Below are 20,621 nucleotides of genomic sequence, written 5' to 3'. Positions count from 1 at the left end.
TTGAACCCAGGAGGCGGAGGTTGCAGTGAGCCGAGATCGCACCACTGCCCTCTAGCCTGGGCAACAGAGTGAGACCCTGTCTCAAAAGAAAAAAAAAAGGAATATTGTATGCAATATAAAGGTGGAAAAAAATGTTGCACTCTCATGTCTCATGAAAGCATTTTATTCAAACTTGTCACCCTGTTCTTCAACCTTAGCCACTTTTTGTTACTGACCCAGTTTTGGGGAACACACTGTCTTTGCTCCTTTTTGAATTGTGAGGATGCAGCACTTTTGAAGCTATGTAGGATGCTATTTTCTCTTAAGATACAAGTATCCATTCAAACATTTGGATAGTTGTCTTGTCACTCAAGTTGCTGTAGTGTCCACAGCAAAAAGGCTTATAGTTCTTTTAAATTATATACATGATATTTAGGCCAGGCGCAGTGGCTCACGCCTGTGGTCCCAGCACTTTGGGAGGCCAAGGTGGGCGGATCACTTGAGGTCAGGAATTCGAGACCTACCTGGCCAACATGGTGAAACCCCGTCTCTACAAGAAAATACAAATATTAGCTGGGCATGGTGGTGCGCACCTGTGGTCCCAGCTACGTGGGAGGCTGAGACATGAGAATCGCTTGAACCCAGGATGCAGAGGTTGCTGTGAACCGAGTTTGTGCCATTGCACTCCAGCCTGGGTGACAGAGTGAGACCCTGTCTCAATAAATAAATAAATAAATAAATTATATTCATGATATTTATACTATACAAGAGGTTCTGTATTTGGCTTTTTTTTTTTTTTTTAAACTTAACCTTATCTGGAAGACTTTCCATCTCACATCCATATCGCAGCTTCGTGCTTTTTTTTTGTTTGTTTTTGGGTTTTTTTTTTTTGAGATAGAGCCTCGCAATGGTGCAATCTCCGCTCACTGCAACCTCTGCCTCCTAGATTCAGGCGATTCTCCTGCCTCAGCCTCTCAAGTAGTTACAGGTGCCCGCCACCACACCTGGCTAATTTTAGTACAGGGTTTCACCATGTTGGCCAGGCTGGTCTCGAACTCCTGACCTCAGGTGATCCATGCACCTCAGCCTCCTAAAGTACTGGGATTACAGGCGTAAGCCACTGCGCCTGGCCCTCTTCATACTTTTTAAAAGCTTAGTCTGATTCTATTGTAGGGACTTCACTTTCGTTTTCAGGTTTAAATATAAATGTCACAGCTGGATAGGGTACCCCAGCCCGCCTCACCACCACTTTACTCTTCTCAGCTTAAAGATAGTTCAGTGAGGCCGGGTGCAGTGGCTCACACCTATAATCCCAGCACTCTGGAAGGCTGAGGTGGGCGAATCACAAAGTCAGGAGTTCAAGACCAGCCTGACCAACATGGTGAAACCCTGTCTCTACTAAAAATACAAAAATTAGCCGGGTGTGGTGGTGCACGCCTGTAATCCCAGCTACTGAGGAGGCTGAGGCAGGAGAATCACTGGAATCTGGGAGGCGGAGGTTGCAGTGAGCCGAGATGGCACCACTGCACTCCAGCCTGGGTGTCAGACCGAGACTCCGTCTCAAAAAAAAAAAAAAAAAAAAAAGATAATTCAGTTAGAAGAAAAAAAAAAAGAGAAAAGAAAGCATTGTTTGAGAGGAACATACTTATTTTTATAACTATACAGAGAATGTACTCAGGAAGTTGTGAATGGCAGCTCGTGGGTTGGGTGTCCTGTAGAAGGCTGGACCCACCAGGGCATCAGCCAGCCCAGGGCCATGAGCCGAGCTGTGTGCCTTGATATGGGGCGGCCACATTCACCCAGAGGAAGTGCCACCTTCCATCTGCACCCATGCACCATTAGGCCTGGGGCCACCCTGCCAGTGATGGTTTTTCTGTTGGCGGCACAATGCTTCAAGACAAAAAATAAGCTAAGGTTTAAAAATCAAGCCTGGACTGGGTGCAGTGGCTCACACCTGTAATCCCAGCACTTTGGGAGGCCAAGGCGGGCAGATCACCTGAGGTCAGGAGTTCAAGACCAGCCTGGCCAGCATGGTGAAACCCCATCTCTACGAAAAATACAAAAATAGCTGGGCATGGTGGCGGGCACCTATAATCTCAGCTACTTGGGAGGCTAAGGCAGGAGAATCACTTGAGCCTGTTAGGTGGAGGTTGCAGTGAGCCAAGATCGCACCACTGCATGCCAGCCTAGGTGACAGAAGGAGACCCTGTCTCAAAAAATAATAATAATAATTAAAAATAAAAGTAAATAAAAATCAAGCCTGGGCAACACAGCGAGATCCCATCTCTACAAAAAATATTTAAAAATCAGCCAGGCATGGGCCAGGCATGGTGGCTCACACCTGTAATCCCAGCACTGTGGGAGGCTGAGGCAGGCCGATCACGTGAGGTCAGGAGTTCGAAACCAACCTGGCCAACATGGTGAAACTCCATGTCTACTAAAAATACAAAAAAAATTAGCCAGGCATGGTGGTGGACACCTGTAATCCCAGCTACTTGGGAGGCTGAGGCAGGAGAATGACTTGAGAATCAACCTCTGGGAGGCAGAGGTTGCAGTGAGCCAAGATTGTGCCACTGCACTCCAGCCTGGGCAACAGAGTGAGACTCCATCTCAAAAAAAAAAAAATAGGCATGGTGGTGCACACCTGTAGTCCCAGCTACTTGGGAGCCTGAGGGAGGATTGCTTGAGCCCAGGTTTTCGAGGCTACAGTGAGCTATGATCAAGCTACTGCACTTCAGCCTGGACAGTAGAGCAAGATCCTGTCAAAAGAAGAAAGAAAAAAAAAACTGTGTTGTCAAAGAATAACACAGAATGCAGAGGTACTTCGGTGGTTCTCTTCCATGCTGTTATTTGCTTACTGTTCAGCTATTTGCAAATTCCTTACTCACATGTGAGGGAGTCAGTGGGTAGATTGAATCAAGTACCAAAGGCAAAACCAAGATTTAGAATAGAGGGCAAGGGAGGAAAGTTACAGGGCGTGTAGGAACAGTGACAAAGACTCTTGTCTGTAGGTTTTGGAGATAAGATGGTTGTTAGTAGGGAGCCCAGAAGGCAGAGCATTCATTCTGCCCTTGAAGGGAAACAAACCCTTCCCGTTGTTCTTCCTGGAGTCTCTGGGAAACGCCGTCAGTTTGAGCCATCTGTGCGTAACCTCTGCCGGTGTCCTCTGTCAGCACCAGCTTTAGCAGCGTTCCTCGCAGGCAAACAAAAGCTGCTCCAAAGGGGCTGGCTGTTTTAAGAAAAATGAGGGCACACAAATGTCTGTGCAGAAAAGAACATTCCCACCTGTTTAATATGGAAAGTATCACTGTCTTAAAAGAAAACAGTGGCCGGGCACGGTGGCTCACGCCTGTAATCCTAGAACTTTGGGAGGCTGAGGCGGGCGGATCATGAGGTCAGGAGATCGAGACCATCCTGGCCAACATGGTGAAACCCCGTCTCTACTAAAAATACAAAAATTAGCTGGGCATAGTGGCGCGCGCCTGTGTTCCCAGCTACTCAGGAGGCTGAGGCAGGAAAATCACTTGAACCCGGGAGGCGGAGGTTGCAGTGAGCCGAAATCACGCCACTGCACTGCAGCCTGGGCAACAGAGCAACACTCTGTCTCAAAAAAAAAAAAAAAAAAAATAGCCAGGCATGGTGGCGGGTGCCTGTAATCTCAGCTACTTGAGAGGCTGAGACAGGGAGAATTGCTTGAACCCAGGAGGCAGAGGTTGCAGTGAGCTGAGATCGCGCCATTGTACTCCAGCCTGGGCAACAATAGTGAAACTCCATCCGAAAAAATAAAAAAGAAAAAGAAAAGAAAACGGTGGCTGGGCACAGTGTCTCGCGCCTATAATCCCGACGCTTGGGAGGCTGAGGTGGGAGGATCACTTGAGCCCAGCAGTTCAAGACCGGCCCAGGCAACATAGACCACCCCACCCCCGATCTCTACAAAAAAAATTAAAAAGATAAAAAATTAGCCGGGCATGGTGGCATTTGCCTGTAGTCCCAACTACTCAGTGGGTTGAGGTGGAAGGATAGCTTGAGCCCAGGAGGTTACAGAAGGCTACAGTGAGCCATGATCAGACCACTACACTCCAGCCCGAGTGACAGAGCAAGACCCTGCCTCCAAAAAAAGAAAAGAATACAGGTGAATATGCCATCTATGAAACAGGCCATAGTAAGAAAGGACCCTGGCTACTAAAGAGGAAGACAGTGATTAAAGTCAAGGAAGGGCCAGGCATGGTGACTCACACTGTAATCCCAGCACTTTAGGAAGCTGAGGCAGGAGGCTCGCTTGAGCCCAGGAGCCCTAGACCAGGCTGGGCAACATAGTGAGACCCCATCTCTACAGAAAATTTTAAAAATCAGCCAGATGTGGAGGCTGCAGCGGGAGGATCGCTTGAGCCCAGGAGTTGGAGGCTGCAGGGAGCTATGATTGAATCACTGCACTACAGCCTGGGCAACACAGTGAGACCTTGTCTCAAATAATGTTTTTTATAAAAACATGGCCGGCGCGGTAGCTAATGCCTATAATCCCAGCACTTTGGGAGGCCGAGGCAGGCAGATCACAAGGTCAGGAGTTCGAGACCAGCCTAGCCAACATGGTGAAACCCCCCATCTCTACTAAAACAAAAATTAGCCGATCATGTTGGCACATGCCTGTAATCCCAGCTACTTGGGAGGCTGAGACAGGAAAATCTCTTGAACCTGGGAGTCGGAGGTTGCAGTGACCCGAGATTGTGCCACTGTACTCCAGCCTGGGTGACAGAGCGAGACTCCATCTCCAAAAAAAAAAAAACAAGTGAGCCCTCCTGATTCATTTATGTTAATGCTTGCCCGTAGCTGCCACATGCAGCTGTGCAGGGTGCGCACTGCACAAGGATGCCACATCTGAGGGGGGGCTCCATTTACAACACAGACATTGTAAATTTATGTTAATTTCAATAATTAATGACAGATGGCAATAAAGCATCTGGCTCTAATAAAACAACTTTTTTTTTTTTGAAAAATTGAAGCAAATGGCCTGAATTTGCAGAATAAAAGCTACACGGGCTGGGAGTGGCTGTGGGCCTGGCCTCATAGATATTTAGGTTTGGGCCTTTTTTTTTTTTTTTTTTTGCTTTTGTGTGTGTGTGTGTGTGTGTGTGTGTGTGTGTTTAGAGACGGGGTCTTGCTATGTTGCTCAGGCAGGTCTTGAACTCCTGGCCTCAAGTAATCCTCCCACCTCAGCCTCCCAAAGTGCTGGGATTACAGCCGTGAGCCACCACGCCCAGCCTGGCCCCTGCCTTTAAACAGCCTTGACTGTCACCCTTTGAGTGGCACCACTGGGATGAACAGACGTCTTCAGATACACCCTGCCACTTGTTTCTCCTCCCTCCCTTCTCCACCTGTCCCCACCACCTCACTGCTTCTCATGGCCTCAACTCCCTACTGTACCTTCTGGCCTACAAGGGGTGGCTCACTCCTCACCCCTCTCCCCTTCATCTCTCCCTCTAGAATATAGATACCCTGGAGCGAATAGCGGGGCTGGAACAAGAGGACTTGGTGGAGGCCCACGGCACCTTCTACACGTCGCACTGCGTCAGTGCCAGCTGCCGGCACGAATACCCGCTAAGCTGGATGAAAGGTGAGGCTGGAGGCCATCCCAAGGGCAGGCCTCCCCTCAGCACCAGGAGCAGTGTCTCCATGCAGTGGGCACCCATTCTGTCCCGCTCAAGTCTTTGTTTTTTGTTTGTTTGTTTGTTTGTTTTTGAGACAGAGTCTCACTCTGTCCCCCACGCAGGGAGTTCAGTGGGGTGATCATGGCTCACTGCAGCCCCAACTGCCTGACTGATCTCCTGTCTTTAGCTGTTTTTAATAGAGGATAGTAGGCCAGGAGCGGTGGCTCATGCCTGTAATCCCAGCACTTTGGGAGGCCAAGGCGGGCGGATCACCTGAGGTCAGGAGTTCAAGACCAGCCTGGCTAACATGGTAAAACCCTGTTTCTACTAAAAATACAAAATAAAAACAAACAAAAAAATTAGCCGGGCATGGTGGTGTGCACCTGTAATCCCAGCTACTCAGGAGGCTGAGGCAGGAGAATCCCTTGAACCTGGGAGGTGGAGGTTGCAGTGAGCTGAGATTGCACCATTGCACTCCAGCTTGGGTAACAAGAGCAAAACTCTGTCTCAAACAAACAAACAGACAAAAGAAAAAAACAAGAAGTCACTTATTCCACTCATGGAAAGCCATTTCTGACATTCTTTATGCTGATTTAACAAAGCCTCTGGTGTCCCTGTGAGATAAGGACAGCTGCAGCATTTGCAGAAGGGCCTCTGGAGTGTGGCCGTTCTGATAAAATGCCAGCTGAGCGCCCCTAGGCTGAGGATTCCTGAATAGCCCAACTGCAAGCAGCTGGGGGCAGTGTACAATTCACATTACCCCCATTATGTGTCATTGACAGCAGCGTCACAGACAGCACCCACGGTATCATGCTGTCCATGCAGAAATATTTTTTTAAAAATTACCAACTACTGACACTGAAACAATGCTCTATAAATGGGTACTGAATGAATGAATGAACAGTTGAACAAATGACTTAGAATTCAGTGGGTTGCAAGTGACAGAAATGCTTTCTTTTTTTGTTTTGTTTTGTTGTTTGTTTTTGTTTTGTTTTTTTGAGACGGAGTCTTGCTCTGTCGCCCAGGCTGGAGCACAGGGGTGCAACCTTGGCTCACTGCAATCTCCGCCTCCCGGGTTCAAGCAATTCTCCTTGCCTCAGCCTCCCGAATAGCTGGGATTACAGGCACGTGCCACAACCCCTGCATAATTTTTGTATTTTTAGTAGAGACAGGGTTTCACCACGTTGACCAGGCTGGTCTCAAACTCCTGACCTCAGATGATCCACCTGCCTCAGCCTCCCAAAGTGCTGGGATTACAGGTGTGAACCACCACGCCTGGCCAGAAATGCTTTCAAGCTTCCTAAATCAATAAGCAATAAGGCCAGGCACAGTGGCTCATGCCTGTAATCCCAACACTTTGGGAGGTCGAGGTGGGTGGATCACTTGAGCCCAGGAGTTTGAGAACAGCCTGGGCAACATAGGGAGATCCCATCTCTACAAAAAATAGAATGTAGCCAGGTGTGATGGTGCATGCCTGTGAGCCCAGCTACTCGGGAGGCTAAGGCAGAAGGATCACGTGGCCTGGGAGGTCGGTGGTGCAGTAAGCCATGATTGCACCACCACACTCCAGCCTAGGCAACAGAACGAGACCCTGTCTCAAAAAAACAAACCAATAAGGCCGGGCGCAGTGGCTCACACCTGTAATAGCAGCACTTTGAGAGGCCAAGGTGGGCAGATTTGCTTGAGCCCAGGAGTTTGAGACCAGCCTGGGCAACATGGCGAAACCCTGTCTCTACAACAACTACAAAATTTAGCCGGGCGTGCTGGCATGCACCTGTAATCCCAGCTACTCAGGAGGCTGAGGCAGGAGGCTCACTTGAAGCTGGGAGGTCGAGTCTACAGTAAGCCATGATCGTGCCACTGCACTCCAGCCTGGGCAACAGAGTGAGACCTTGTCTCAAAACAGAAAAAACAAAACAAAAAAAGAGAGGTCTTTTCTGAGCAGAGTGGACACCCTAGGAGACACCCGTCACACCCCAAGTGACAGTGACAGAGGTGTGTTCATGTTAACAGTGGAACAGGGATGGGGGTGCTGCACCTCCAGACTCCAGCCCAGATCCTCTTACCACCTTCTCTCTCTTCCCCTTCCCCACACCCAGAGAAGATCTTCTCTGAGGTGACGCCCAAGTGTGAGGACTGTCAGAGCCTGGTGAAGCCTGGTGAGCCTCGGGCCAGGGACCTGCCCGGGTGGATTTGGGTGGGGGTCCCCTCCTCCCCCAGCCCCTTCCGAAAGGCCACACCCCCACACATCTGGCCACCTCTGTCTCTCTGAACGGTGCCCCAGATCCATCCTGGGGAGAATTGGGTTTGTGCCCTTGGCCGGTCCCCACTGCTCCCAACTCCCACCGCAGCCTCCAGGTCTGCCCTTGCTCCCACCTGTCCTCTCTGCCTCCCCATGTCACTGTCTCTGTCCGTCCATCCGTCTCCGCCTCAGATATCGTCTTTTTTGGTGAGAGCCTCCCAGCGCGTTTCTTCTCCTGTATGCAGTCAGTAAGTGGCCCCCTGCCCTCCCCGCATCCCCAACCACCGCCTCCACCTGTGCTGGGCCCCATGGGGCAGCCTGGGGCCTGCCTTAGGAAACCTCCCCAGCTGTGTGGGGCGGAAGGGAGATTTGCTGCTGGGGGGCGGGGGAGGGAGCGGTGGCGAAGCCTGGGCAGAGGCTCCCAAGCTCACGCCCCTCCCCACAGGACTTCCTGAAGGTGGACCTCCTCCTCGTCATGGGCACCTCCTTACAGGTGCAGCCCTTTGCCTCCCTTATCAGCAAGTAGGTTGGGGGCTGTGGCTGGGAGGGTGGCTGGGCACCCAGGGCCAGAACAGACCCTGACCCTTCAGCTCCCCCTCCCCCAGGGCACCCCTCTCCACCCCTCGCCTACTCATCAACAAGGAGAAAGCTGGCCAGGTAAGAGCCCTTCCTCACGCCTCCCTCCTCACAGGCTCCCCCTTCCCTCCCACCAGCTTCCTCAGAGGGAACCCCCACTGTGGAACCCCAGCACTTTGGATTCCTGGGCTCAGACCCTGGAGCTCTGGAATCCAGAGGGGTGGGGTTCCAGGCCTCTGAGACATTCACCGCCCTTTTGAGCAAGTGATAGAATTTCAATTCAAACCAGCTGAAGCCAGATAGGAAGGCCAGGCTTCCAGGGACTGAGGAGGTGGGAGGAGGTGCGGGGGGTCAGGGGAGGCAGTGCAGGGGGTGGTGGGTGGGTCCACACTCCGGGTCTCTCCGATCTCTTTTTCCCAGGCAGCCTCACTCTAGGGTAGGTGCTCCCTCCTGGGTGTTCCCCTCAGGGGAAATAGGCAGGGTCACCAGGCAAGCAGCACACACTGTAGGCAGACACTGTCCCAAGCCTTAGCCTGTGTGAACCCACTGATGCCACAGCCCCGTTGCGGTTTTGTGATCACCCTAATCTACAGATAAGGAAACTAAGACACAGAGAGGACAAGTCACTTGACCAAAATCACAGAGCTGGCCGGGCGCGATCGCTCACGCCTGTAATCCCAGCACTTTGGGAGGCCAAGGAGGGTGGATCACCTGAGGTCAGGAGTTTGAGACCAGCCTGGCCAACATGGTGAAACCCCGTCTCTACTAATAATACAAAAATTAGCCAGGCATGGTGGCTGGCACCTGTAATCCAAGCTACTTAGGAGGCTGAGGCAGGAGAATCACTTGAACCCAGGAGTTGGAAGTTGCAGTGAGCCGAGATCGCGTCATTGCACTCCAGCCCGGCCAACAAGAGCGAAACTTTGTCTCAAAGAAAAAAAAAAAAAATCCCCAAAGTCACAGCGCTAGGATACAAACCCAGGCCACCTGGCTCCAGGGTCTGTGCTCCTAGCTCTCCCTTCCCTGCCCCACCCCCTTCCTGGCAGTCGGACCCTTTCCTGGGGATGATCCTGGGCCTCGGAGGAGGCATGGACTTTGACTCCAAGAAGGCCTACAGGTGAGGCTCCGCCTGGGGCTGGGGGCAGCCTAGAAGGGACAGGGTGAGGTGGGAGGGAGGGCACGAAGGCAGGGGCGAGCCCGCCTGGGAACTCTGATCTCCTGCCGCACCGCAGGGACGTGGCCTGGCTGGGTGACTGCGACCAGGGCTGCCTGGCCCTTGCTGAGCTCCTCGGATGGAAGGTAAGGAGCCGGGCGACCCCAGCCTGTCCTGAGCCCTGTCCCTGGACCCTCTCCCCACCCCACGGATCCTCAGACCCCATGATGCACAGTGACCTTTGACTTCTGTGACCTTTCTCCTGCAGAAGGAGCTGGAGGACCTTGTCCGGAGGGAGCACGCCAGCATAGATGCCCAGTCGGGGGCGGAGGCCCCTAACCCCAGCACTTCAGCTTCCCCCAGGAAGTCCCCGCCACCTGCCAAGGACGAGGCCAGGACAACAGAGAGGGAGAAACCACAGTGACAGCTGCATCTCCCAGACGCGACACCAAGCTCCTCAGGGACAGCTGAGCCCCAGCCAGGCCTGGCCCCGTCTTAACCGGCAGTTCTTATCTGGGGAGCTTAGAACATCCCCAATATCTTACCACTCCCTCCCCAAAACTGGGGTTCCAGCAACCCTGCCCCCCCAACCCCAGCAAATCTCTAACACCTCCTAGAGACCAAGGCTTGAACAGGCATCTCTACCAGCCCCACTATCTCTAACCGCACCAGGGCTAAGGAGTAACCTCCCTCATCTCTAACTGCCCCCCCCCCCGGGGCCAGGGCTACCCCAGAACTTCTAACTCTTCCAGGACAGGGAGCTTCGTGCCCCCACTCTGTCTCCTGCCCCCAGGGGCCTGTGGCTAAGTAAACCAAACCTAACCTACCCCAGTGTGGGTGTGGGCCTCTGAATATAACCCACACCCAGCATAGGGGGAGTCTGAGCCGGAAGGGCTCCCGAGGCTCTGCCTTCAGCTCCCAAAGTGGCTGGCGGGCCCCCTTCACATAGGACCCACTTCCCACACTGAGCAGAAGACATTGCTTATTGGAGACAAATTAAAAACAAAAACAACTAACAATCCGGTCTGGCCTCCTGTTTCTTTCTGTGGGCACCCAGGGAAATCTCTGAAGGGAGGGGGTTAGATCTTGGGCCACTAAGGAACCAGAAAGTCTCCAGGATCCAGAGTGAGGGGTGACAGGAGGGTCCTCACAGGGGCCCCTCATGGCTCTGACCCCTGGACTTCCAGCCTGCCAGTGTCCCTTCCTCTAAGCCCTAGGAAAGCCTGAGGCCCCAGAAAGAGGGAGGAAAGTTGACTTCAGATGCCCCAGCCCCGCCTCTTCCCCCTGCCTGCTCAGCTTCCTCTCTCCACTTCCTGCTACTGCAGGCCTCTCCTCCGAGAACAGGTAGGGCCCCCGGGGACCGAGCATCTGGCATCTTCAGCCCCTGCTGCCTTCCTTTGGTATGAGGCAGCTGCCCTGAACCACCCCTGCCATGCACTGCCCACAGCCTCCTCCCCTGCCACGGTACCCAAGCAGGCATCTGCCTCCCTCTCCCCTCCCCTCCCCTCCTTCCTGCTCTTGCCTGGGCAGGGCACCTGCGCCTCCCTCCCCCACCTCCCTCCCTCCTAATAGCACCCTGGGCTTCTGGTCAATGGGCTAATGTATTTGTTTAGCTGCTTATTATTCATACGCTATACCTGTCCCAAACAAGAATGGCAGGCCCTGAGGGGAGGAGCCTGTCCTGTTCATCGCCCTCTCTCTAGGGCACAGGCACCTAATTCCAGCCTGTATTCAATAAATATTGGATGGATGGATGGATGGATGGAAGGAAGGAAGGAAGGAAGGAAGGAAGGAAGGAAGGAAGGAAGGAAGGAAGGAAGGAAGGAAGAAAGGAAGGGTCCTCCCCAGACCCAGGCCTCCTGCTCCTGGGACTGCTGCAGGGACAAGTGCCACCCCAAAATGATAACCTACATAGGACTCTGTACCTGGTTAGGAGCTGGGGCCTGATGGGTGGATGGAGAGATAGAGGAACAGATGTGTGATAAAGCAAGATGAGTAAAATATTCATGGTAGAATCTCAGGAGTGGACATATGGATGTTTCCCGTATGCTTCTTTCAGCTTTTCTCTATGTCTGAAATTTTTCATAATAAAACACTGGGGAAGAGATTCAGCGGCCCCTCCATGGTGTGGGAAGGGAGGAAGAGGGGATGTTACTACCTTTCCGGATATATGGACTGCCTACTGTGGGCCAAGAACTTTTCCAGGCACTGACTGGGTTTTGCCAAGGGCTGGTCCACATTCACACAGCTGCCATGGCTGTTAAAATCTTAAAAATATTTCCTACCACCTAGTAAAGAGCTATTGTTTTGAGTCGTCTCCCCGCACCACAAGACACACTGGTCTGTCTCCTGGGACCCCCAGATTCCCCACCATCCAGTACTAAAGAATTAACCCCTGCCAGCCAGGCGTGGTGGCTCACGCCTGTAATCTCAGCACTTTGGGTGGCTGAGGTGAGGCGATCATTTGAGGTCAGGAGTTTGAGACCAGCTGGGGTAACATGGCGAAACCTTGTCTCTACTAAAAAATACAAAAATTACCCAGGCGTGGTGGTGCGCGCCTGTATTCCCAACTACTCGGGAGGCTGAGGCACGAGAATCGCTTGAACCGAGGAGGCAGAGGTTACAGTGAGCTGAGATTGTGCCACTGCACTCCAGCCTGGGCAATACAGTGAGACTCCGTCTCAAAAATAAAGAATTAACCCCTGCCACAGCAAGCGGCCTCTGGGGTCCATTCTGACTGGTCGGGGTCTCTGCCATATTGATTGTAAATACCTTGAACATGACCCGGGGGCTGGAGCAGCCTTCTCCCTGAGTCTTACCTTTCTCCCTGCCAGAGGCCAGGTCATGACTCACTGGTTTCCTGCATCCTGAGGATGGCCCAGCCAGAGGACAAGGCACCTGAAGTCCCCACAGAGGGGGAGAGGTGAGGGCTACTGGGGCTGAGGCTATGCCCTCCTTCCGCTACATCTAGAAACCCTTTCCATCCAACACCTCCCTCACTACAGAACCCTGAATCGCATCTCTGAACCTCTGTCCTGGGCCTGCCCCTTCCTATACCTTTGACCTCACCTCAATGTCCCACTGCCCACCTCTGACCCCTGACCCCCTGGACACTGTCCATCCCAGGCTGGTCCCACCACAGGTGAAAAAAGCAGACAGGACCCCTCTAGGGGTCCTCAGCACCCTAGAGCCACTTCTTCGCCTGCAGAGAACATCGGGGGTATGGCATGTGCCAGAGCTGGATATCCAGGATGCGGAGGCCCTCGTGGGGCTGTGGCCAATGGGGGTGAGTACTCACAGCTGGGGGCCCGTCCTGACCCCCATGACACCCTAGATTAGGACTCTGCTGGTTACTAGCAACAAACACGACACAAATTGGGCAAACCAAAAAGGCTATTCATTGCCAGGTGTAATGGCTCATGCCTGCAGTCCTACCTACTCAGGAGGCTGAGGTGGGAGGATCATTTGAGCTCAGGAGGTCAAGGCTGCAGTGAGCTGAGATCATGCCACTGCACTCCAGCCTGGGTGATGGAGCAAGACCCTGTTTAAAAAAAAAAAAAAAAAATGTAGTTTCAAGAAGGTCTGGATGCTGAACTTCAGAACACTTAGAAATTTCTCTTCATCCCATTTCTTGGCTTTGCTTTCAACTGTGGGGAATTTTGGGTATTTGGGACAGAAAATAACAAACACCTGTCCTACAGTGGCTTAAACAAATAGGAATTTATCTTCCTAACATAACCAAAACGGCGGCTGCTGGCTTTAGATCAGCAGCTCAGTGACATCAAGGCCAGCATAACTATAATTCTCTTGGACTTCCCTCACACCTGCCCTGGGGCTGCCCCAGGCCCAAGCACCTGTGTGCATTCCAGGCCGGAAGCACGGAGGCACCACTTGCATCTGTTTATTTTACAGGAAAAATAAAGGTTTTCTTTTTTTCTTTTTTTTTTTCTTTTTTTTTTTTTTTCAATTTTGAGAGTTTCACTCTCGTTGCCCAGGCCAGAGTGCAATGGCATGATCTCGGCTCACTGTAACTTCCGCCTCCAGGGTTCAAACGATTCTCCTGCCTTAGCCTCCTGAGTAGCTGGGATTACAGGCACCTGCCACAACGCCCAGCTAATTTTTTGTATTTTTAATAGAGATGGGTTTTCACCATATTGGCCAGGCTGGTCTTGAACTCCGGATGTCAGGTGATCTACCAACCTTGGCCTCCCAAAGTGCTGGGATTACAGGTGTGAGCCACCGTGCCCGGCCAAAATAAAGGTTTTCACAACTGATTCAGAAAATATAGATGGCTGGCCGGGTGCGGTGACTCATGCCTGTAATCCCATCACTTTGGGAGGCTGAGGTGGGAGGATCGCTTAAGCCTAGGAGTTCAAGACCAGCCTGGGCAACACAGCAAGGCCCTGTCTCTATTTTAAAAAAAAAAAAAAAAAAAAAAAAGGATGGGGCCCAGGTAGCAATATTTTTTAAAATTTTTATTTATGTTTTATGTATTTATTTATTTTTTGAGATGGAGTCTCCCTCTGTCACCCAGGCTGGAGTGCAGCAGCACGATATTGGCTCACTGCAACTTCTGCCTCCCAGGTTCAAGCGATTCTCTGGCCTCAGCCTCCCGAGTAGCTGGGATTATAGGTGCCCACCATTAACACCGGCTAATTTTTGTATTTTTAGTAGAGACCGGGATTCACCACGTTGGCCGGGGTGGTCTCGAACTCCCGACCTCAGATGATCCACCCGCCTCGGCCTCCCAAAGTGCTGGGATTACAGGCGTGAACCACCGTGCCTGGCTGTAGCAATATTTTTTAACAGCTCTCTTGGGACGTACACAGCCAGAGCTAAGAACCACCACCTATAGCAATCATAATCCATATATCAGTCATACTCATGGCTGGGTATATTAATGCCATGAACAAGGAATTCTGCAGCGAATGTGGAATAGATTTGAGGGGACAGCAAACAGGGGCTACCACAGCTTCCTCCTCAGGAGGGTATTGCCCTTCCCAGCTCAGAGCTGTCTCCCACCAGTTTAGCAATACCAGTGTAACAGATGAACTCTTTCCAAAAGAGCTCCGGCATGCAGTGGCTCACGCCTATTATCCCAGCACTATAAGAGGCCGAGGAGGGCGGATCACTTGAGGTCAGGAGTTCAAGACTAGCCTGGCCAACGTGGTGAAACCCTGTCTCTGCTAAAAATACAAAAATTAGCCGGGCATGGTGGCAGGTGCTGTAATCCCGGCTAGTTGGGAGGCTGAGGCAGAAGAATCGCTTGAATCCAGGAGGCGGGAGTTTGCAGTGGGCAGAGACTGTGCCACTGCACTCCAGCCTGGGCAACAGAGCAAGACTCCGTTTCAAAAACAGAAAGAAAAAAGAAAAAAAAAATCCTGTGGAAGATGTCCACTGGCTGAACTTGAGTCACATGACCGTCTCTGAACCAAACAGTGGGCCGAGAGCACCGTCCTCCTATTGGCTAGATCAGGTCATGGGCCCACCCTTGGGGCTTGGGGGAAGTCAGCCCCATCCACATGGACTGACAGTAGGGAAAGTGTTCCCCTAAAGGAAATTTGGGGTGTGGAACCCAAAATAAGGGAAATGGATGCTAGTCAGGCAAAAGTAACAGATATCTGTGCGCACCTTTGTCACGCCGGCCTTTATCTCTATCCCCAGAGTTTCTTGGTCATAGGACATGACCCCAGCCAGGTCCTGGTGTTGAGGACAGGACTATTACCAGGAGAAGTCAACAGTTACCAGATCCAGAAGATTGCCAGAGGTAAGGCACCTCCCCTGAGTCTCCAGCCCAGAGTCAATTGATCACTAAGAACTGTCAGCTGGATCGGCGCGGTGGCTCACGCTTGTAATCCCAACACTTTGGGAGGTCAAAGCGGGTGGATCACCTGAGGCCAGGATGTTGAGACCAGCCTGGCCAACACAGCAAAACCCCCATCTCTACAAAAAATACAAAAATTAGCCAGGCTTGGCGACGCGCGACTGTAATCCCAGCTACTTCGGAGGCTGAGGCACGAGAATAGCTTGAACCCAGGAGGCGGAGGTTGCCACGAGCCAAGATCACACCACTGCCCTCCAGCCTTGGCAACAGAGGGAAACCCTGCCAAAACACAAAACAAAACAAAAACACCTGTCAGCTTTGCTTCCAAAATATCTGATGAATATTTCTAATCCTATCTCCCTTTCCTTCCCGCAATCCATTCTGAGCCCAAGGTATTTTTCAATATTAATTAGATGTTATACACCCCGCCCCAAATCCCGCAAAGAACATGCAACACCCTTAGATACAAATGCAAACTCCTTGTCATGATCTATAAGGTGCTGTGTGATGTAGTTCCTGCCTGTCTCTCCATCTATTACCCCTTATTCACTCCACCCGAGACACACTGTTCCCCTCTGTGTGTCTTTTTCTTTTTTGAGACAGAGTCTTGCTCTGTCCCCCAGGCTGGAGTGCAGTGGCGCGATCTCGGCTCACTGCAAGCTCCACCTCCCAGGTTCACGCTATTCTCCTGCCTCAGCCTTCTGAGTAGCATGGACTACAGGCGCCCGCCACCACGCCCGGCTAATTTTTTTTTTTTTTTTCTGTATTTTTAGTAGAGACATGGTTTCACCGTGGTCTCAATCTCCTGACCTTGTGATCTGCCCACCTCAGCCTCCCAAAGTGCTGAGATTACAGGCGTGAGCCACTGCGCCTGGCCCTCTGTGTGTCTTTAGCATGCTAAGTGTGTTCCAGCTTCAGGACCTCTGCTTGGGTTCTTCCTGTATGATGCTTTCCCTGAAGGGGCTGGTTTAGTCTCCATCCTCCAGGCCTCTGCAGAAATGTAACCTTTCTTGACCATCATAGTTAAAAGATGGTCCCTTGGTCACTTTTTCTTTTTCTTTTTTTAGACAGAGTCTCACTCTGTCGCTCAGGCTGGAGTGCAGTGGCCCAATCTCCACTCATTGCCACCTCTACCTCCCAGGTTCAAGCAATTCTCATGCCTCAGCCTCCCAAGTAGCTGGGATTACAGGTGCACACCACCACATACGACTAATTTTTTTGTTTATTTTTATTTTTATTTATTTATTTTTTATCATACTGTAAGTTCTGGGATACATGTGCAGAACGTGCAGGTTTGTTACATAGGTATGCAGGTGCCATGGTGGTTTGCTGCACCCATCAACCCGTCATCTACATTAGGCATTTCTCCTAATGCTATCCCTCCCCTAGGCCGCCACCCCCTGATTTTTTGTATTTTTAATAGAGATGGGTTTTGCCATGTTGGCCAGGCTGGTCTTGAACTCTGGACCTCAAGTGATCCACCCACCTCAGCCTCCCAAAGTGATGGGATTACAGGCATGAGTCACCACACCTGGCCTCCTGGTCACTTTTAATCACTCCATTTCCTTCATAGCACTCAATACAATATCCACTTTGTTTACTCATTTTTTAACATTTTGTTTATTTATTTATTTATTGAGATAAGAGTCTCACTTTTGTTGCCCAGACTGGAGTGTAATGGCTCAATCTCAGCTCACTTCAACCTCCACTTCCCGGGTTCAAGCAATTCTCCTGCCTCAGGCTCCCAAGTATCTGGGATTACAGGCGCCCACCACCATGCCCGGCTAATTTTTGTATTTTTAGTAGAGACGGGGTTTCGCCATGTTGGCCAGGCTGGTCTCAAACTCCTGACCTCAGGTGATCCGCCCACCTCGGCTTCCCCAAGTGTTGGAATTACAGGCGTGAGCCACCATGCCCCGACTGTTTACTCATTTATATTCTGCCTTTTCCCCCTCCGCCCCCCACTAGAAGGTAAGCTACAGGAAGGCAGTGAACTTGTCTGTCTTTTGATAACTGTATCTCCAGTGCCTGGAAATGACTAAGGGCTCAGTAAGTGTTTGTCTAATGAATGAATCCTTGTTGGTGGCATAAGTGGTATGCAAGAGTAAAGATGGGGACTCCAAGGAGTGGGAGCTTCCCTGTTCTGAAGGTCCCTGGGGGGATTCTGAAGGAATGGGGGAGCAAGAGCATCCCAGGGGACAGAAGACAGCCACCACTCAAGTTTACTTTCTTCTTCTTCCTCCCCCACCCCAGGTGTGTCCCTGGAATCCTCCAACCTCTGCATGCCAGACCTACCCCATCTCCTGGCCTTTCTATCAGCTAGCAGGTACAGGTCACCCATCTGAAGCACTAAGGGGGACCCTTCCCTAAGACACCCCACTGACACTGGGGCTCCCACCTCTCTATTCTCAGGGACATTCTGCCCAGAAGCCTGCTCTTGCCCCCTCCCACCCTAGGGCCCAGAGATGAACACACAGGTGAGGCATGGTTCTCTAAAGAGGGCACAGCCAACCTGCCAATTTCCTTGCTCCAAGGGAATGAATGGGGCTTTGGGGCCCAGACTACTGGGTTGGAGGGGAATATAGAACTGGGGGCTAGAGAGAGCTCGGGGTCTGGACTTTGTAGTCCCAGAGGGAAGAGGGGATGGGGGCCTGTATTCCTAGGTCCTAACAGAGGAGAGGATTGGAGGTGGAAGGAACTAGGGGGACCGGATTCCTGGGTCTAAGTGAGAAGGCGACTGGGGACTTGGACTCCTGGGTGTGACTGAGGAGGGGCCATGAGCTAAGCCTCAGCACCTCCAGCAGTGAAGCTGGGAAGTAAGTCTCCTGGTGCCTTGAAGGGACCAGAGTTGGTCCCTTCAATACCTAGGACACCTTCTCACTTCTGCTGGCCTCAGATCCTCTGCAGATTGGCAGGGTCCAACAGGACACCCCAGGGAAGGTGCTTTGCATTGTGAACCAGCTCTACCTGGAGACCCACAGAGGCTGGGGGAGGGAGCAGACCCCTCAAGAAACAGAGTCAGAGGCTGCGCAGAGACATGATCCAGGTTAGCTGGGCAGGGCCCTGGACCTCTGAGGGAGGAGGGAGCTGCTGCCCTGTTCTAGGGGACCGAACCCCCTCCTCACTTCCAGCCCCCAGGAACCCTGCACCTCACGGGGTCTCCTGGGTAAAAGGCCCGCTCAGCCCGGAAGTGGACCATCCTGGGCCGGCTCTCGACAGCCTCCTGGAGGAGGAGGAAGAAGACCCTGAAGGAAGGGAGGAAGGAAGGGAGGATGACCCTGAAGAGGAAAGCCCGGAGGAAGTGCTCACCATTCACATCCAGTCTCTGGTCAGGGCCCGGAGCAGCTACGTGGCCAGGCAGTACCGAAGCCTTCGGGTGCGCATCGCCTCAGATTCTGGGGGTCCCCACGGGTCTGGGGACCCGGCCACGGAGCTGCTTCAGGATGTGCGGCACCTCCTTACTGACCTCCAGGATCACCTGGCAAAGGACTCCTACATCAGGGCTGTCTTTGGGAGCAGGGGTCCTGGGGTCCCCAAGAAGGACGAGGATCCAGGTAATGGGAGGACGGGAAGGGAGCCCCCACGGGTTCTAGTGTGCAACTTCGTCCTCTCCATCGGCGCACAGACGTTTCCCTCTGCACCCACATGCCCTTCCTACACATCCCACGCCTTCTATCGCCCACATGTGCGCGCAAGTTCACACCCAGGCTCACTCTTCCACATGTGTTCACACCCATGTCTGCACTCACGGGGGATCATAGCTAGGCAGGGGTGGCGGTGTGCCAGGGTGAGTGGATTCCATAGGTGGGCGTGGGGCAACTTGGCAGCCCTGTGCTCACCCGTCCCCCACCCCCCGCAGGCCCCGCGCTGGAGATGGCCGTGTGCCAGGCGGTGTTGGCGCCCCTGAAGCCGGCCCTGTGGACGCGACTCCGCACACTCCGAGCACCAGAGCTGCGACTGCTGCGGCGGCGACAAACAGCCCTGCGGGCGGGGGCGGGGCCTCCGGGAGCACAGGGGGCGGGGCCGGAGGGGCAGAGCCCCGCCCCCGCCTTGCGGAGTCGCATCCACGAGCGCCTTGCACATCTGCACGCTGCCTGCGCCCCGCGCCGCAAGGTGGCGCTTCTGTTGGAGGTGTGCAGAGATGTCTACACGGGCCTGGCTCGGGGCGAGAACCAAGGTAAGGGAGGGGTCAACATCTAGCGTGGTGGGGAGCACCTTGAGGGTTGGGGGAACCAGACAGCAAGCGAGTATGCAGGCGCACTTCGAGGGAGGGGGCAGCACTGGTGGGAGTCGTCTACGCGGTCCTGGGGATTCTGGTAGGAGGCGTTGTCATGCCCGACAAGGTGGAGGAGCAGCCAGCCCTCACGGTCCTGGGGATCAGATGGAAGGTGTCTGCGCACCCGCATCCATCTCAGGATCTTTCCTCGGGCTTTCCCAGATCCCTTGGGGGCCGACGCCTTCCTGCCGGCGCTGACTGAGGAACTCATCTGGAGCCCGGATATTGGGGAGACACAGCTGGATGTGGAGTTTCTTATGGAGCTCTTAGATCCAGATGAGCTGCGGGGAGAGGGTGAGCCCCTAACTCCAGAATGCTGGAACCCAACGATCCAGTACCTCCGGGATCCCAAACAGCCTCCCCCCGCAGCAGGAGGAACGGCAGGCAAACTGTAGGGGTATTTGAGGCGACCAGGGAAGCCTAGAGGGCCGAGTTGACCTCCCTTTCTGTCTCCAGCTGGGTACTACCTGACCACGTGGTTTGGGGCGCTGCACCACATTGCCCACTACCAGCCCGAAACAGACCGTGCTCCCCGGGGGCTCAGCTCCGAGGCCCGCGCCTCCCTGCACCAGTGGCACCGCAGGCGGACTCTGCACAGAAAGGATCATCCTAGAGCCCAGGTGACTGCCCATCTGGCTGCGAGTAGAAGGGAGGGTGAGACCTGACGCCTTTCTGACCCAGCTCCCGCCTCTCCTCACAGGCCAGCCTGCCCTTTAAGGAGCCATGGGCAGAAGAGACTGTGCCAGGGACCAATGACGATTAGGGGTTTCACACCGCTCCGCACATCCCTCCGTTCCTGCCTGTAATCCCAACATTTTGGGAGGCCAAGGTGGGAGGATCGCTTGAGCCCAGGAGTTTGAGACCAGCCTGGGCAAAATAGTGGGACCCCCCAACTCTACCAAAAGAATAAACAAAAATTAGCAGGG

The 20,621-nt window shown here is 52.9% G+C and overlaps 2 protein-coding genes across 12 annotated transcripts in view; both read left to right on the top strand.

Moving 5' to 3' along the window:
* SIRT2 (sirtuin 2) overlaps positions 1 to 10,614 on the top strand; it is a 25,825-nt gene extending 15,211 nt beyond the window's left edge. For 7 of the 8 annotated variants that reach the window (XM_015123872.3, XM_077982709.1, XM_077982708.1 and 4 more), the window contains 8 exons: positions 5,461 to 5,590; positions 7,724 to 7,783; positions 8,059 to 8,114; positions 8,312 to 8,388; positions 8,472 to 8,523; positions 9,489 to 9,559; positions 9,675 to 9,741; positions 9,864 to 10,614. In XM_015123872.3, coding sequence (XP_014979358.1) covers positions 5,461 to 5,590; positions 7,724 to 7,783; positions 8,059 to 8,114; positions 8,312 to 8,388; positions 8,472 to 8,523; positions 9,489 to 9,559; positions 9,675 to 9,741; positions 9,864 to 10,019 — 669 coding nt within the window. In that variant the 3' untranslated portion in view covers positions 10,020 to 10,614. The remainder of the gene's footprint in view (positions 1 to 5,460; positions 5,591 to 7,723; positions 7,784 to 8,058; positions 8,115 to 8,311; positions 8,389 to 8,471; positions 8,524 to 9,488; positions 9,560 to 9,674; positions 9,742 to 9,863) is intronic. The other variant, XM_077982711.1, reaches the window with a different exon arrangement.
* On the top strand, positions 9,922 to 20,621 carry RINL (Ras and Rab interactor like). Of its 4 annotated transcripts, XM_077982689.1 has the most exons (13): positions 10,925 to 10,939; positions 12,430 to 12,518; positions 12,722 to 12,881; positions 14,954 to 15,362; positions 17,673 to 17,745; positions 17,832 to 17,896; positions 18,316 to 18,465; positions 18,551 to 18,973; positions 19,279 to 19,397; positions 19,455 to 19,596; positions 19,858 to 19,989; positions 20,152 to 20,315; positions 20,396 to 20,621. In XM_077982689.1, the coding sequence occupies exons 4-13, from the start codon at positions 15,185 to 15,187 to the stop codon at positions 20,456 to 20,458; spliced, it is 1,509 nt and encodes a 502-aa protein (XP_077838815.1). In that variant the 5' UTR covers positions 10,925 to 10,939; positions 12,430 to 12,518; positions 12,722 to 12,881; positions 14,954 to 15,184; the 3' UTR covers positions 20,459 to 20,621. The 4 variants fall into 4 exon arrangements, with proteins under 4 accessions (XP_014979356.3, XP_014979354.3, XP_014979355.3 ...); XM_015123870.3 differs by having other exon boundaries at positions 9,922 to 10,939; positions 12,804 to 12,881; positions 15,260 to 15,362; positions 19,279 to 19,596; XM_015123868.3 differs by having other exon boundaries at positions 10,719 to 10,939; positions 15,260 to 15,362; positions 19,279 to 19,596.

Source organism: Macaca mulatta, chromosome 19 (genome assembly GCF_049350105.2).
Source record: "Macaca mulatta isolate MMU2019108-1 chromosome 19, T2T-MMU8v2.0, whole genome shotgun sequence".
Lineage (NCBI taxonomy): Eukaryota > Metazoa > Chordata > Mammalia > Primates > Cercopithecidae > Macaca > Macaca mulatta.
This window is presented reverse-complemented; position numbering and strand designations above follow the sequence as displayed.